The sequence below is a fragment of the Lepus europaeus genome, chromosome 7 (genome assembly GCF_033115175.1).
Source record: "Lepus europaeus isolate LE1 chromosome 7, mLepTim1.pri, whole genome shotgun sequence".
In the NCBI taxonomy this organism is placed as follows: domain Eukaryota; kingdom Metazoa; phylum Chordata; class Mammalia; order Lagomorpha; family Leporidae; genus Lepus; species Lepus europaeus.
The window spans coordinates 43,827,048-43,845,311 of record NC_084833.1 but is presented as its reverse complement, the minus strand read 5'-3'; the positions used below and the strand labels follow the sequence as shown (position 1 = coordinate 43,845,311).

At 38.2% G+C, this 18,264-nt stretch overlaps 1 protein-coding gene across 2 annotated transcripts in view; it reads left to right on the top strand.

Moving 5' to 3' along the window:
* Positions 1-16,918, top strand: part of NELL1 (neural EGFL like 1) — a 1,044,338-nt gene extending 1,027,420 nt beyond the window's left edge. For both annotated transcript variants that reach the window (XM_062198070.1, XM_062198069.1), the window contains 4 exons: positions 5,023-5,216; positions 12,067-12,243; positions 15,157-15,381; positions 16,868-16,918. In XM_062198070.1, coding sequence (XP_062054054.1) covers positions 5,023-5,216; positions 12,067-12,243; positions 15,157-15,381; positions 16,868-16,918 — 647 coding nt within the window. The remainder of the gene's footprint in view (positions 1-5,022; positions 5,217-12,066; positions 12,244-15,156; positions 15,382-16,867) is intronic.
* The last annotated feature ends 1,346 nt before the right edge of the window (positions 16,919-18,264 follow it).

Genomic DNA, 18,264 nt, shown 5'->3' with positions numbered 1-18,264 from the left:
TCGCTGGCTGTATGATCAGTTTTAACCTCTCTGTCCCTTAGTCTTTATTTTTATGAAATGAGAGTTATTATATCTTTCTTGTGATTATATAGCATAATTCGTGAAATTATCTTTAAAAACCATGTGTTTCTGTGTGGGTAGAAACTGAAGAGATCTTTACTTAGTATATACAGAATCGATCTTCTGTATTTAAAGATAATTGGAAATGAAAAAAAAAACCTAGTGTTAAATTGGAAATTGCATAGAAAATTAATTATTTTTTTTTAAAAATATCATGTAGGATCTCTGTCTTTAATGTGCTGTACACTGTTATTTAATGCTATAACTAGTACTCCAACAGTATTTTTTCACTTTGTATTGCTATGTGGGGGCAAACTGTTGGAATCTTTACTTAATATATACTAAACTGATCTTCTGTATATAAAGAGAATTGAAAATGAATCTTGATGTGAATGGAAGGGGAGAGGGAGCGGGAAAGGGGAGGGTTGCAGATGGGAGGGAAATTATTGGGGGGGGGGGAGCCATTGTACCATAAGCTGTACTTTGGAAATTTATATTCATTAAATAAAAGTTAAAAAAAAAACATGAAATAGAATATAAACTAAAATAAAATCAGTGCAATTGATATGCATTTGAAATAGCTTTATATACTTTAGGGGGTAAATGAAATATATGATGAATTTTTTTCCTTTTGTTTCTGTTATCCTTAACCAAATGCCTACAATCTTATATATAGTCTAAGGTGAAATTTAGGACATAAAACAAGAATAATCTTAATATTCTAACTTCTTCTAGTAGTTACACCTACCAGTGGTTATCAAAGTATACTCTTGTGTTCCTCCTTACCTGTTTCAGAAGGGCAGTGACTTACATGTCATTTTCAACATTTATCATACCTAGTATGCAAAAAGTTGTGCAGAACAGACTTTTTATAAAAATCTGTTGCAATCAGCGCTGGCATCTGAAGGTTATTTGAGGGCATGGCAATAGAGTAACCAGTGGTTAGAGGACTCTGAGAGACAAATTACAAGTGTCTTCAAGCAGCTTAAGCATTGTCCTAAATAAAAACACTAGATTTTTATTTCATGGACTCAGAATAATGGGCAATATATTTCCTTACAGTTAAATAAGACATTTCTAAAAACATTATCTAGAGGTGGAATAGGCTACTTTATGATGTAACTGAGTGACTGTTGGAAAAGCTCTCAAACCAGGGCTGGGCAGCTGGGTATGTGTTTTAGGTGTTAGGATCACCAGAGCTTTAACTGACAGGATGGGTTGCATGAATTCATGTTATTCTTCCCTACTTTTCAATGAAAAAAAAGACAGACAAATATGATGAGGGATCTTCACAGACTTCATAGAAAATGTCTATTAAAAAACCTATACATTTAAACTCTTCAGAAAAATTGAAAGGCAGGGAAACTTCTAGACTCCTTTTATGAAGCCAACATCTCTTTAATTGCAAAACCAGAAAAAGGGACAACAAAGAAAGAAAATTATAGACTCATATCCCTGATGAACAAAGATGCAGAAGTCTTCAACACAATAATAGCTAATCGAATACAATAACACATCCAAAAGATTATCCACCTGCACAAAGTGGAGTTTATCCCAGGGATACAGGAATGATGAACACACATAAAACAATAATCATGATAAATCACATGAACAAATTAAAGAATAAAAACCTATGATTTTATCAATAGATGCAGAGAAAGCATGTGATAAAATACAACAACCTTTCATGATAAAAAAACCTTAACCAAATTGGATACAGAGAACTTACCAAAATAAAATCAAGGCAATATATGAGAAACCCACAGCCAGCATCATACTGAATGGGCGAAAGATGCCCTGATCCTTTAATAAGGGAACCAAAAGATTCCACTATTGTAACTCCTACAAGAACTTGGTAAAATTGCAGGATATAAAATAAACATAAAAACATCAATAGCCTTTGTATACACAGACAATGCCATGGCTGACAAAGAACTTGTAATATTAGTTCCATTCATAAGAGCTGCAAAAAATGTAAATACCTTGGAATAAATTTAACCAAGGGGGTGAAAAATCTCTACAATGAAAATTATAAGCACTAAGGAAAGTAATAGATGAAAACACAAAAAATGGAAAAAAAATCTTCCATGTTTGTGAATTGGAAGGATTAATATCAAAGAAATTTACAGGTTCAATACAAATCCTATTCCAAATACCAATGACATTCTTCTCAGATCTAGAAAAAAAAATAATCCACAAAACCATATGGAAGTACAATAAACCCTGAATAGTTAGAGCAACTTAAACAGTAAAAACAATCTTGGAAGCATCACACTACCAGATCAAAATAGCCTGATACTGGCACACAAATGGATATGTGAACCAATGGAACAGAATAGAAACCCCGGAAATGAGTCCACACATCTACAACCAACTAATCTTTGACAAACAAGCTAAAAATCACTCCCTGGAAAAAGGACAGTCTCTTCAATAAATGATGTTGGGAAAATCGGATCTCTGTGTGCAGAAGTATGAAGAAAGAGCCCTACCTATACATCATACAAAACTCAAATCACAATGAATCAAGGACCTAAACCTAAGAACTGAATCCATCAAATTCCTAGAAGAAAATATTTGGGAAACACTTGAAGGCATTGGTATAGGCAAAGACTTCTTGGATAGACTCCAGAAGCATAGGCAGTAAAAGCAGAAATAGACAAATGGGATTATTTTGAGCTGAAAGCTACTGCACAGTAAAGAAAACACTCAAAAAGGGAAGAAGCAACAGAATGTATTGTTGCAAAATGTATTTGCAAACAATATATCTGATAAAGGATTACTCTCCAATATATATAAAGATCTCATGATACTCATCAACAACAAAGGAAACGATCCAGTTAAGAAATGGGCAAAGAGGGGCAGCATTGTTCTGTAGTGAGTTAAGCTGCTGCCTGCAGTGCCAGCATCCCAGTTCGAGTCCTGGATGCTCCAGTTCTGATCCAGTGTCCTGCTAATGCACCTGTGAAAGCAGTGGAGGATGGCCAAAGTGTTTTGGTCCCTGCATCCACGTGGAGACCTGGAAGAAGCTCTGAGCTCCAGGATTCAGCATGCCTCAGCCATGGATGTTATGGCCATTTGAGGAGTGAAAACAGCAAATGAAACATTCTCTGTTTCTCCCTCTCTCTTCTGTAACTCTGCCTTTCAAATAAATAAAATAAATCTTTTAAAAAAAATGGGCAAAGGACATGAACAGTCAGTTTTCAAAGGATGAAATACAAATGGACAACAGATATGTGAAAAATGCTCAGGATCACTAGCCAACTGGGAAACGCAAATAAAAACCACAATGAAGTTTCTCCTACTCCAATTAGAATGGCCACCAAAAACAAAACAAAAACAAGAACAAAAACAAAAACAAAAAAACAAAAACAGCAACTGTTGAAAAGGATGTGGAGAAAAAGGTACCTCAATACACTGTTGGTGGCATTGTAACTAGTAAAACCATTTTTTGTTGATGATATTCTGGAGATTCTTCAGAAAATGGAAAATAGATCTTCCATATAATAGATCTTCTATTCCTGGAGATATTCCCAAAGGAAATTAAATCAGCATATGAAAGAGTTATCTGTACTCCCATGATTATAGCAGCTTGATTCACAATAACTAAGATTTAGAATCAACCCACATTCCTTCACCTTATGACTAGATAAAGAAAATGTGGTGCATTCACATGATAGAATATTACTCACTCATAAAAAGAATGAAATCCTTTCTTTTGCAACAAAATAGATGTAACTGGAGACCATTATGCTTAGTGAAATAAGCCAGACTTCAAAATACAAATATCCTGTTTTTCCTGATTTTGTGTAGCTACAATAAGGTTCCCAAAACACCCTTAATGTATATCATGTGAAACTGACCTCTTGTGATTGGATTGTTGTCTGTAACTCTTGTGTATACTGCTGCAGTACAGTTTTTTATCTAGTTTTTACTTACAGAGCTCTTTCTTATAGAAGCAATGAGCCTGTGATTATAAAGTAAACTGCAAGTATGTTATCACAAGAAAGTTAAAAGAAAAAAAAAAAAAAAGGAAGGAGGAGGCAGAGAGGGATGGAGGGAGGAAAGTATGTTGTGTTCTTAGAGTCGTATCCATGAAATTCATGGAGAATCTGTTCTCTATATATTAATAAATAAATAAAATGTAGTGAAACATTAAGGAGTAAATAAATTAAATTAAAAATATAAAAACAGAAGAAGAATCTATGCATGAATTTCAATTTTTTTTGCACAACTTACATTTTAATTCCATTTCCCGCTAACTTTTTGAAGTGGTGCACTGCATAGTTTTTTCATAATATGCATTTTCTGTGAACTTTTTGATGACATCTTTCATATCTTTCATCAGAATCCATGCCATAGCCTATTGTAGCTATGATACTTTTTGATGAGGACTAAAATATTGCCTGTCCATGGAGAATGGTAGGCAACATGCCACTCCCACTTCTGTAATCCTTGACCCTAGGGTCTGGGAGCAGTCTAATGGGTTCAAGGTTGCTCTGATCACCCACTTGTTCCTATTTAGTGACTAAAAAAATCACACCTTTTCTGGAAGACTCATATCTCCGTTAGGCATATGCAAACTACTAATGTATTAACAGTGTTTATGTTCTCCTGATGGAATAGTTCTTGGGACTATGCTAAAGCCAGTTCATAGCTGCTAGTGGCTATTTTAGTAATTGGAACCTGGGTCTCAGCCCAGCCACTTACTAGCTATATTAGAGTGGGCACGATATTTAATTCTGTGAGCATCAGCTCTGTTATTTGCGAAATACACATAAGAAAAGATACTTCCACACAGAGCTGTCTTGCAGAGTAAATGAGATAATGCATGTGAGCAGCCTGGCACAGTACCTGGCACCACGTAAATGTTTAATAGTATTGTTTAATGCTATTGTAAATGATTGTTATTTTCTCAGTTCCCTTTGGGATAAACTCTAAAGCTCTGTGCCTTGCCTTCTGCAGACATCGATGAATGTGCCTTAAAAACTCACACCTGTTGGAATGATTCTGCCTGCATCAACCTGGCAGGGGGCTTTGATTGCCTCTGCCCTTCTGGGCCCTCTTGCTCAGGTGACTGCCCCCATGAAGGAGGCCTGAAGCGCAACGGGCAGGTGTGGACCCTGAAAGAAGACAGATGTTCTGTCTGCTCCTGCAAGGTGAGGCTGAGGTGGTGAAGCATAAATTGTAACTGTTCTTTGTCTTCCTCCCTTTCTTCTCTACCTCCCTGCCTCTTTCCCCCTGGCTGTTGACTCATGGCTCTCCTGTCGTTTCTAAAAATTCTTCTTCTGTTCTAATTCTGCAGCTAATGATGATGCCGAGTGGCAGGAAACCTGCTTTGAATTGATTGTGCACTTAGTGAAAAGTGAGTGTGGGGTTGAGATGAGACTGCAGGGAAAGAAAAGCAGGACAAGCCAAAGTTAGTCCTCCCACTGAGAGCCTATGGTTCCTTTAAGGTTGGTTGGATAAGAGCTTTAATGAGCCCTTATCCCAAACTTATACAAATGTGGTGATTAAAAGTGCTCTGCTGGCCAGCGCTGAGGCTCAATAGGCTAATCCTCCGCCTGCAGCGCTGGCACCCTGGGGCACCGGATTCTGTCCTGGTTGTTCCTCTTCCAGTCCAGCTCTCTGCTGTGACCCGGGAGCGCAGTGGAGGATGGCCCAGGCGCTTGGGCCCTGCACCCGCATGGGAGACCAGGAGAAGCACCTGGCTCCTGGCTTCAGATCAGCGTGGTGTGCTGGCCTCAGTGCGCCGGCCGCAGCAGCCATTGTGGGGTAAACCAACAGAAAAGGAAGCCTTTCTCTCTGTCTCTCTCTCTCTCACTATCTACTCTGCCTGTAAAGAAAAAAAAAAAAAAAGATATAAAAAAAAGTTCTCTGCCTGAATTGATCACCTGTATGAAACTTTCTCGCAATTGTGGTGACATCATCTAAAGAAGCAAGGCTCACAGATGTGCTTCCATGGTAAGAGATAAGTGGACTTTCATTGTAAAAAAATGACAATGATACTACAAGGTCTCTTGGTAGTTGATGGCTGTTTTGTCATTCTCAGTTCTGGGCTATTCCTTATATTAAGTAAGGCATTTGGAAGTGAGTTTAGTGCTTATGAAAATAAAATTCTGTCTTTGTCTGTTTTGCTTTATGCTTTGCAAAATAGCCCTATTAAAGTGTTTGATTTCCCTGTGCTTTATTTCTTCTTTTGTTGATCTTGCCTATTTATTTTCCTTTGAAATTGTCTTACTATAGCTATCGTCTTGTATTTCTATGTCTGTTGGAATGGGACTATTTAATCTTAGACTTTATGGACATGGGAGCCAAGAGATATTACTTACTCAGCAGCCTGTTAGCCAGCTCTCCTGATGAATTCCCAGTGTGCTACCTGGAAAATAAAATCTGAAATGAGCCTTACAAAGTCATCTAATTCATCTCCCTGTCTTGAAGTCTCCTATACCTCAACAGATTCAGGGGTACCTGCTTTGGAGTGCTGCATTACCAAGTGCTAACTTCATGGTCCCATAACACTTGTTTTCCCCTCAAATGCAAGCTGAGTTCCCTAAACTAAAACTTAGGTTTATTTATCCTATTTATTGAGCACTTGATGTATTTAAAGTTCCCTATAACTTAAAAAGAGCATCACATTTAATTTTTTCAGCATAACTTTGAAAGACTGAGAAACTGAATTACTAAAGGACTAACTTTCCATAAATAGTAAATATATAAATGTCTAACCTCCAACTTAGATATTTATATAGGGGCTTGAACTCTATTTGCTTGCTCCAAAGATCATTTGGAGTTTTCCCATTCATTGCACAGATCCCCAGAGGTTGTGGAGAAGAAGGAGGACCTGGTTTTAGGAGCTGGATTAAGAACCCTGAGTCGAATTCTCTAAGTCATTCTCATAAGTTGAACTATTTGTTATATTCCTTGTTTTGTTTTATTTATTTGGAATTGTAAGTGTTCTATTCCAATTTGATGAGAAAGATCTCCATTACATAAGCATCCAAATGGAAAGTTATAATGGCAACATCTTGGGGACCAGAAAATAAGGTTGAGGTATAAAGTTCTACCTTTTCAATCATATCCTTGGTTTTCCAAATTCAAATAAAACCAAATCACACAATGGCATGATAACACAAGCCCATAGAGGGTCACGGTTCACTGTTGAAAGGAGCAATGGTATTTTTAAAGGCCTCTTTCCCCTCTTGAAAGTCAATATAGCACTACTTGTGTTCTATGTCTATTGAAAAAGAAAGCTTGAAATGTGTCAACAGATAAATGGAGTTCAAGGTTAAAGCTAGGTCACCACAAATGGATTTGGGCTTTTGTTTAGATTCTGTGTACTTCGGAGTAGCAAAAGTTTTGTGCATCTTTAGACCACTTAGCTGATTAGGCACAGAAAGATTGCTGAACTTTTTAGAGTTTGTGTTCTTCTAGCATTATCCAGGCCTCAGAAATTTACAGAAAAATGGTTACATCTGTGGGCTTGATCCCTAAACCTTAGTTAGAGCCCAGCTTCTTATCATAGATACCCATCTGTGGGTCTTCCAAGCATGAGTTTGTCCAGACCTTAGGAAGATGTCTTTGTTTTCTACTGTGCTACTTGGTAAGGTATGGAGATCCCTGATTTATTTGTTTCCAGGAAATACAACATTTTGATATGAGGAGCTGTGTTTTTGTTGGATATCAGAGATGGAGAGGAAAATTGATACACAAACAATTAACTGCCTGTCACACTGTGATAAATTCATGAATAATTTTCTTTCTTTCTTTTTTTTTTTTTTTTGACAGGCAGAGTGGACAGTGAGAGAGAGACAGAGAGAAAGGTCTTCCTTTTGCCATTGGTTCACCCTCCAATGGCCGCCGCGGTAGCGCGCTGCGGCCGGCGCACCGCGCTGTTCCGATGGCAGGAGCCAGGTGCTTATCCTGGTCTCCCATGGGGTGCAGAGCCCAAACACTTGGGCCATCCTCCACTGCACTCCCTGGCCACAGCAGAGAGCTGGCCTGGAAGAGGGGCAACCGGGACAGGATCGGTGCCCCGACCGGGACTAGAACCCGGTGTGCCGGCGCCGCAAGGCGGAGGATTAGCCTGTTGAGCCACGGCGCCGGCCAGATTCATGAATAATTTTCTATACAAAGTAAAAATTTTATTCTGTGAAAATACAAAGGGAACAGAGAAAGGTGACACAGAAAGGGTGGACTTTGAATGGGTGCTAAATGGATTAGAAGTTTAGCCAAGTACTGATGTGGGGGGAAGGGAATCCCAAACAGAAACAACTGCATGAGCAATGTTGCTGAAGGATAAGAACAAGAAAAGTGTGGGAAGGGTATAGTCCATCATGGCCTGGAGATAAAGGTTGGAGAAAGACCAAGGACATGGAATTTAGACTTCATCCTCTGGGCAGTAAGAGGTCATAAGAGGTTTTACATTTGGGGTTGGTATGGCCCAATTGAGTTCAGATTGACAGCATGATGATGGATGACCTGAGGAGACAGAAGCTAACTGAAGAAAGAACACTTAGGCTGAGGCAAAAGGTCAGGATATTGAAGACAAGAACCTGAAAGAGAAATATAGAAGTAACATCACATGGGAGAAATGACAGAAATAAAATTGTGCATCCTGAGAGCTGGCTATACCCGACACAGCTTTTCTTAGCTGTCTTCCCTGTTCTGTGAACTGTGACAGGAAGCTCCAGAGTGGTATGTCTGGGACTTAGCCACCCACATTCCTGGACACAGTCCATCTACCACCAGCAAAAGAGTGAGCCAGGGTTTGCAAGTTGATCTCTAATTCACTTGAACTTAACTGCTACTACATCTGCAACAATACCTACAACTATAGTCCTGCCGTATTTGTCAGTCACAGTCTGAAAATATTACATGGAAAATTACAGTGATAAAACTTCACAATTTTTATTTTATGGCGCTGTGGTATAGTAGGTTAAGCTTCTGCCTGTGGCACAGGCATCCTATATAGGCACCAGTTCAAGTCCTGGCTGCTCCTTTTCCAATCCAGGTCTCTGCTAATGGCCTGAGAAAGCAGTAGAAGATGGCCCAAGTGCTTGGGCTCCTGCACCCACATGGGAGACCAAGAAGAAACTCCTGGCTCCTGGTTTCAGATCAGCCCAGCTTGGGCTGTTGCAGCCAACTGGGGAGTGAACCAGAGGATGGAAGACTCTGTCTCTTCTTTTCTCTCTCTGTAAGACAGAGATCCCATCTACTCGTTCAGTCCACAAGTGCCCACAACAACTGAGCTGGGCTAGGATGAAGCTCTGCTCTCCTAACTCCCAATTGATGGAATTATGTTGTTTCTTTATAAGTGGTTTTGCTGGCCTAAGAATTACCTGTGTTGCTTGTGAATCTTTGATTACAGGCTCTACCACCAGAGTTTTGGGGCTAGTAGTTCTAGGGTGGGACATAAGAGTTTTTTTGCATGTTTAACTAGTTCCCAAGAGATGTAAATGTTGTTGGCTTGAAGACTATATTTGGGGAGCTATTTCCCGAAGATACCTTTTGATTGTAATTTATCAGAAATAATTTTCTACCTTTCGGCCTCCTCATAAGACAGGCATCATAGTGGGAAATTGCTAAGATTCAAAATTTATGTATTTATTTAAAACTCAGAGTTTCAAACAGAGAGACAGACAGACAGAAAAAGAGAAGGAGCGAGAGAGAAACAGAGAGAGATCTTCCATCTGCTGGTGCACTCCCCAAATAACAACAATGGCCAGCACTGAGCCAGGCTAAAGCCAGGATCTAGGAACTTCATCAGGGTCTCCCACTTGGGTACAGGGGCCCAAATACTTGGGCCATCTTCCTCTGCTCTTTCCAGGCCATTGGCAAGAAGCTGGATTGCAAGTGGAGCAGTGTGCATATGGGATGCCAGTGTCATGGTCAGTGGCTTTATCCACTACACAGCAACATCAGCTCCAAAATTAATACTTTCTAAAAGGACTGGTTATGACAGCTCAATACATTTCTCAGTGAGAAGGTAGAATAAGTGAATCTACAGTACTTCTTACTTTGTAGTTTATATCAGAGATCAGCAGACATTTTCTATAAAAGATCAAACATTTTCCATTTGAATGCTGTCCCAAATGTGTGCCTCTACCATTGTAGTAAGAAGCACGTAAATTAACCAGAGATCCTGTGTTCTATTAAGATTTTATTTATAGGTCAGGTGTTAGAATGAATCTGGACAATGGATATCAGTCAGCTAATTCCTGGTCTATATTATTCAATGTATACAAATAATCTTACTTAAGTCTACTTCCTTAATTTTAAAGTTTTAAAACTTTATGTCAGAAAAAATTGTGATCATTCCATCTGGAGTAAATATATCAGTGAATCAATTGCTCATTAATAAATGGTGTAATTTGTAATAGAAAACCTATAATTTCACATGGCATAATAAGAATAAATTTATGTTTATTTACTTGAAACTGTATGCCCTAGGTTTTCACAATTTAGAAACAATTTGAATGTCATAATAATTATTTACAAGTTAACTTACTTTGTAAAAGTGCATAAAAGCATTTAATTCTGTGACAGAATGCTGGGAAAAATATATCTGTCATTTTAATAGAGATTTTTCTGACTGCCCTAGTTAGGATAGAGGTAATGCCTTAGGAATATCCCTACAGAAGTGTGACAGGATGGGGTTTACTCTCCTTTAGTGGGCTCCATTCTCTTTCCAAAATTGGTTTCAAGTGTTATTATATTCTATGAGGTGAGGTTTCATAATATCATTCTCATTGAATTAATGGAGCCACATGTGAAATGTTCATTATTAAAAATTATTTTCTCGGCAGTTAACTTGTAATTCGAAACCAGAGGAGCATACTCATTGTTCTGAAACATGTTGGAAGCTAAGAGGGGCTTATTTGGCATTTTCACATAATTGATGAAATATAAAGTTGTTTTGTTTTACAATAATCATGGAGCCTACCATTTATTCTTATTCCTGCTTTCAGTTAGCACATGGGAAGGAACCTGGCATTTTGATTGTGTCTCATTGCCAGTAGAATAACCTCTTCTAAAAGAACTTTTCCTTTTGTTTCATGCTAGTTATAGATTTGGCCATATTGGTTCCTGGACTTGATCCTTCTATATTTGGGGAGAGTAATATTGCGTCATTGGAAGCTGAGGTGATCAAATTATTTAATGTTGTAGCTATAATTACTTTCCATGGCTTCTGCTGATTAAAATAAATGCCCACAGGCAGGCGCTTTGGTGTGGCGGGTAAAGCCGCCACCTTCAGTGCCACCATCCCATATGGGTGCCGGTTTGAGACCCAGCTGCTCCACTTCCGATCTAGCTCTCTGCTATGGCCTAGGAAGGCAATAGAGATGGCCCGAGCCCTTGGGCCCCTGCACCCGTGTGGGAGACCTGGAGGAGGCTCCTGGCTCCTGGCTTTGGATTGGCACAACTCTGACCTTTGTGACCATTTGGGAAGTGAAGCAGCAGATGGAAGACCTCTCTCTCTCTCTCTCTCTCTCTCTAACTCTGACTTTCAAGTAAAATAAATAAATCTTTGAAAAGAATAAAATAAGTGCCCAAGGTGGCATTTAGAGCTATTCTTATACAATTGACATATATTAGTGAGTTAAAATAATAATGTGTGAACTGTACACCAAAGGCCTATTCTTAAATGATTGCTAAGGACTGGACATTTCTTTGTCTAGAGAAACTTAATTCTCTGACTCAATTCACCTACTTAACTCTCAGTTATTTTTCTGTGTATAGTCACATGTGTACATGCATACATATGCAGTGTGTTTATAATCTTTCATCTCTTGATACTTGGGGAACACTATGGTTTCATGTCATTCCTAATAATAGCAAAGCCTATACATGCAATTTAAAGGAAAGCATTTCTCAACCTCTTGTTATTAAATATATAACCAGTATAAATTTATAAATTTATAAGAATCTGTATGGTGTAATTCCCATGGTGTGGCTCTCTCATCATTTCCCTAACAATGAAGCCTTATTAACCTCATTTCTGAACAGGATGGGAAGATTTTCTGCCGACGGACAGCTTGTGATTGCCAAAATCCAAGTGTTGACCTTTTCTGCTGCCCGGAGTGTGACACCAGGGTCACGAGTCAATGTTTAGATCAAAATGGACACAAGCTCTATCGAAGTGGAGACAATTGGACCCACAGCTGCCAGCAGTGTCGGTGTCTGGTATGTCAATTTTGACTGGAAGATGTTGTCCCTTTACTCTGGGAGGGGTTGCAAACTAAGTTACCTATGGGTTCTAGTTTCCAGCTGCTTATAAAACCACGTATGCAACTGTGGAGCCTGTGAACAACTAAGTGGCATGTGTTCCACCTAAAGACATTTGGGTTCTGTTGAAAATACTGTGTAAGACACAAAGAACATATTTTTGGAACAGATTTGGCCCAGTGATGTTAGTTTATAGCTGCTACTCTTTAGGATATCCAGACCAAGAAAAATCCCTATAAGGCAAAACGTTTTTTTTTTTTACTTTTTATTTTTTTAAAGATTTTATTTATTCATCTTAGAGGTAGAGTTACAGACAGTGAAAGGGAGAGACAGAGAGTAAGGTCTTCTGTTGGTTCACTCCCCAAATGGCCGCAATGGCCAGAGCTGCGCCAATCCGAAGCCAGGAGCCAAGTGCTTCTTCTTGGTCTCCCATGTGGGTGCAGGGACCACCCAAGTACTTGGGTCATCTTCTACTGCTTTCCCAGGCCATAGCTGAGAGCTGGATTTGAAGAGGAGCAGCTGAGACTAGAACCCACACCCATATGGGATGCGGGTGCCACAGGCGGAGGATTAACCTACTGCACCTCGGGCCGGCCCCCAGGCAGAAGGTTTTTAAAGTCTTGAATGGTACTTGTAGTCCCTATAGCACAAAGTCATTTATTTGTTGTGACACAGCCATTAATGATTTCAATATGTGAGATAACAAAGTCTAGTGATATCAGAGACTAGATATTGGAGACCTAGAATCCAATATGTGGATACAGCTGTCTGTGTGGTTACCCTGGGCAAGTCCTGGCATTTCACTGATCATTCTTTTCCTCAAAGGTACACAGCTGTCTAAGTATCTATTTCATGATGCAGTTAGGAAAATTAGAGAACATACATAAAAGACAAGTATGGTACTTGGCACACAGAAGGTATTTAGTGCATGGTAACTATTATTGTTAATATTTTTGCCTTTAAAATCTGTTTCAGATTCTGTGTAGAAAAAAAGTTTTTGTTTTTGTTTTTTTCTGGATAGTGATATAATGATACTTTTTAAATTTTTAAATTTTATTTTTTTGACAGGCAGAGTAGACAGTGAGAGAGAGAGACAGAGAGAAAGGTCTTCCTTTTTGCCGTTGGTTCACCCTCCAATGGCCACCGTGGCCAGCGTGCTGCAGCAGGTGCGTGGCGCTGATCCGAAGGCAGGAGCCAGGTGCTTCTCCTGGTCTCCCATGGGGTGCAGGGCCCAAGGACTTGGGCCATCCTCCACTGCACTCCCTGGCCACACCAGAGAGCTGACCTGGAAGAGGGGCAACCGGGACAGAATCTGGCGCCCCGACTGGGACTAGAACCCAGTGTGCCGGCTCCGCAGGTGGAGGATTAGCCTAGTGAGCCACGGCGCCGGCCTGATATAATGATACTGATAGCATTGCCAGATTTGATAAATTTCAGAGAAAGGCTTAATTTCTGAACCTCATTTGATATGTTTCAAATTATACAAAAATTTCTGAGAACTGGAAGACCTTTTAAGACACATTATGATAGTGAATGTGATATTCCATCTATAAGGATGTCACAATATGGAACATTCTATCTGAATCAGCTTTTAATGGAAACTTTCAGCTGTGTGTTCATAGTTTAGCAGCTGTTGAAATTAATTATTTAGTCTATTGGTACTACATGAAAAAGTTTGGAGAAACTGTTTCTAAATTTCCTTCTGATTTTTGAAATCTCCAGATAAATGTACAGATAATTATAATAGAATACATCATTCTTAATCATTCCTTAATACTGAGGACAATAACCCAGATCAAATGAAATTATAGTGGTCTTTTCAAAATTCTATTCAAGTATAAACAAATCCAACAAAACTATTAGATCAATTTCCTTTTTAGCCTGTAAAGTTGCATTTATTTTTATCATGAGGCCGGTCTTAAGTAGTCAGAAGAACTTGTACTCATTTTGTACATGAAATTTTCATAGATAGAATTTCAAAAATGCATCTTCTATATCTATCCTCCTAAGGGAAAACTGAAGTCATTTGACATAATACTTAAGAACTACTATGGACCAAGTTGGGTTTGCCTGTGCAAGCCTCTATAGGACATAATGGTGAGCAAGATAGACAGTGTCTGTACCTGCACAAATCCTTGTGGTGTGACGTCACAGTTAAATAAGAGTTACAATAAGTTATAATGAATGTCATGGTAGCAGAAGGTCTGCATAAAGATTTTGACTATGGTGAACTTAGTGGAACTACAGATTTTAGATACTGAGACATGTAGAGATTCTATTTGAACCATAATTAGAAAGTTCACTAGTCACACATTGCGTTCAAAAATGACTCTGAAATGATTTTCCTGGTTATGCTCCATCTCAGCTTTGAATTCAAAGCTAGAAACTCAGCTTATAATGTTGAATATCATAATGGTTCAGGTTTTGCTTTTAACCTTATGAAAAATTAGTTTCTCTTTAAATACTAGCCAATACATTTTCATCTACTTGTTTTATTAGCAATTATTAACAGAAATTGTACTAAACATCAGGGAGAGAAACAAGCTCAAAGCCTTCAAGCTCAGAACCTAATGTGGAATTGTATTGAGAACCATGCTATGCTCATATGTATCATAATAAAAGTAATATAGGCTGTGCTTAGCACACAGGAAGCTGACCCCTTTCTATGGATTGTAGTATATGTGGTCAGCAAAACCTGACCCAAAAAAGAGGATATTAGTAGTAGATCTTCAAGGAAGAAGAACATTGCACTGATAATAGTGCTAACCAGAAACATTCACTATAAAGAATTATGAGAATTAGTGTGCTACTTTTCACACTATCGGACTAAAATAGAACAGTGATGAGGCACTTTTGGCTCTCTTTCTACAGGACGGAGAGGTAGATTGTTGGCCGCTCTCTTGCCCTAATTTGAGCTGTGAGTACACAGCCATTTTAGAAGGGGAGTGTTGTCCCCGCTGTGTCAGTGATCCCTGCCTGGCTGATAACATCACCTATGACATCAGAAAAACTTGCCTGGACAGCTACGGTGTTTCAAGGCTCAGCGGCTCAGTGTGGACAATGGCTGGATCTCCGTGCACAACCTGTAAATGCAAGGTAATTGGATGTCCTGAAGACATTCAGGCCTTGAACAATTACCAGGGAGTTCTTGCAGGAGGTCCACTCCTGATGTTTCATAATGCACTTGTTCCATGGTACCTAGTGGGAGGTTAATATGTCTAAGTGTATCACAGCTGCATCTTGTATAAAGGCAAATTCCAAATGAACATGCAATAAAGTAATCTCTCTTGCCTTTAAGCTCTAGATTTTTTAACAATTGATTCTAAGCCCTTATGACTGATCTAAGTTATTTTAACCTTCATATAAGAAAGGCAGGGGCAAGGGAGGAAAATAGCTTTGCTACCTTATCTTCTGGAGAATTTTATAAGGTCTTTCAGGAAATTGTTAATTTAGGAAGAGAATGCTTGATTAAATTCTTTGCTTTATTTATTTACCAGAGTGCTGACATGGGAACCTGCAGCTCTTGCTGCAACATTTGATTGTCAGTATTTCCATGTTCTTTTGGAGGAGGTGCCATGAGACATCCTTACATTTTTTAAAGATTAAAAAACCAACCCCTCCTTCTCTTCAAAGCTCATGAAGAGCTGTGACTATAGCCAATTTGAATTGTTTGTCTCTTGAAATCACTGCCAAAACATCTGTTTAAGATTCCCACAATTAAGCATGTTAAAAATACTAGTCTACTTGGTCCCGTCAAATCCTGGCTCAGCTTCAGGCATCAGTGGAAGTTTACCAACTTGCCTCTTCATGCTGTTATAAATGTGAATTCCTTTCTCTTCCCTGGGAACTACTACCTTCACACACAGCCCCAAAAGCAAAAGAATTTATCAGACTTCATATAGCAAAACATCCATGGTCCCATCTGTATATTTACCATAGAAAAATCAATGATCAAGAGACATGGACAAATGTGTTATTTAATTTTATTTCTCTGATTTCAGCTTTGAGATTCATTGAGGGGAATTATAAGGGCATATTTACATTAATGTGTGAAATTTATTTTTAATGAATTTCCGAGTATTTATACATCTGAATGTTCACTTTTTCCTTCATGGCTATTAGAAGCGATTATATTTTTCCTTAATAGGCATATATTTCTGGAGCTCATTTTGGGTTTCTTTCAGACGCGTAGTACTTTTGATTAGCTTTATAAGTAGCAAACTGTTGTCTTTCAGAAATTTATTTTTGGAAAGTATCCTATTTTCAGTAAGTCTGAAAATGTGAGGCACACAGGGAGGAACTTTGGAACACCAGGGAAGTTTTTATAGAACTTGAGTGCAGACAGGGAATGCAATGGCACTGTTCGCAGAGCCTAGCAGTTTTCACTGAGGGAACGTGGATAGACTATCGGGGCTCTTGTCCCTTCTATACCTGTTCTAGCATTGTTCTAGCCATCATTCTATCGCATTCCTGGAATTTGTCTCAAATTACAGAAGGTCATTTTGAACATAAAAATTGGAGACTGATAATTGCTTTATAGTCTATGTCTCAATTGGCTAACACTTGTTTCTTTAATATGCAGAATGGGAGAGTCTGTTGTTCTGTGGACTTGGAATGTCTTCCAAATAATTGAAGTATTTCAGATGGGACCATCATAGGAGAAAAATGGACAAAATGACCATCTAACATCAAGAAGAATAGGAGTTGGTGTTTTTTGTTTGTTTGTTTGTTTTTTGTTTTTTAACCACAGATTATTACCAAAGTCTCCATCTGAGAAAGATGCTTGGAGGTTGCCTTTTGGACCTGCCACTTTGCTCATTCTTGCTAACCTAGTCTAGGTGACCTAAAGTGCAGTGCATTGAAGTCTATGGTTGTTAAAAGAGTTTCCGTGTTGTAAATCACATGTTCCCCAATCAGATCATTTGCAAATACATTCAAATGATCCCATGGTAAATGTAGATGTATTTTTTGGTTTATTTTCTGTACTAACAAATAGAGACTTGGCACCTTTTATTTATTTATTTTCTTGATTTTTGAATCAAATTCTAAAAATAAAGTTGCCTGTTGTGATTTTGTCCCATCCACTGCATAATTAGTATTGACATTCCTGTGAATTAGATTTATGAATATATGTGTGTGGAGTCTAATTGCCTTTTATATTTCAAACTGCTGACCATACTTAACTGCCAATTCATTTAGCCTAAAGAGACTAGAGAAAATTATGATACATTGAAGTGGGAAAAAGACAACATACATAATCAAATAATTCATTTTGAAAGTCTTCTTTGATCTTCCATAAAGAAGAAGAAGGAAGAGGAGGAGGAGGAGGAGAAAAAGGAAAGAAAGAAACAAGAAAGAGTTAAGTAGAATTTAGAAGCAGCAGTGCTTAAAGCATTTTTGCATTGAAAGCAAATTATCTTTGTATCAATTTATATATTATTTGATAACTAACAAACAACTTTATCAGTTTTTAATACAAACTTCCATTATAGTAGAGGTAAATAATTACCATCCCTTCATTACAGAAGTGAGAATTAAGGAATCTAGTCAGCCAATGTGTTCAGAGCTACTTGATTAATACCACATGGGACTTGGACACCAAGTCTTCTAATTCCTGACCATTCCTATTTTCCACTAAATTGTGTTGCTTCTCATATAGATGAAGGTAACACCTGTAAACTTGTGTATAAGTTTCATAGTTATTTTAACAGTGAATGTTTCCACTGTAAGCTCTACATATTTTTATAGTTGGAAGTTAAGTTATACAAAATGAACAAAATGTGCAAATGACATTCAACCTAAGGTTGTATTTTTAGGCAAATCACAGCTTATTTGGAATTAAATTGGTTCATGGATTTCGGTTCAAGTCCTCAAAATAAGAGAGACCTAATTCATTAAGTTTGTATTAATACAAGTAATATTTAAATACCAAATAGTAGAATTAGTAATTTAGAATTATAGTCCCAGATCAGTTATTAT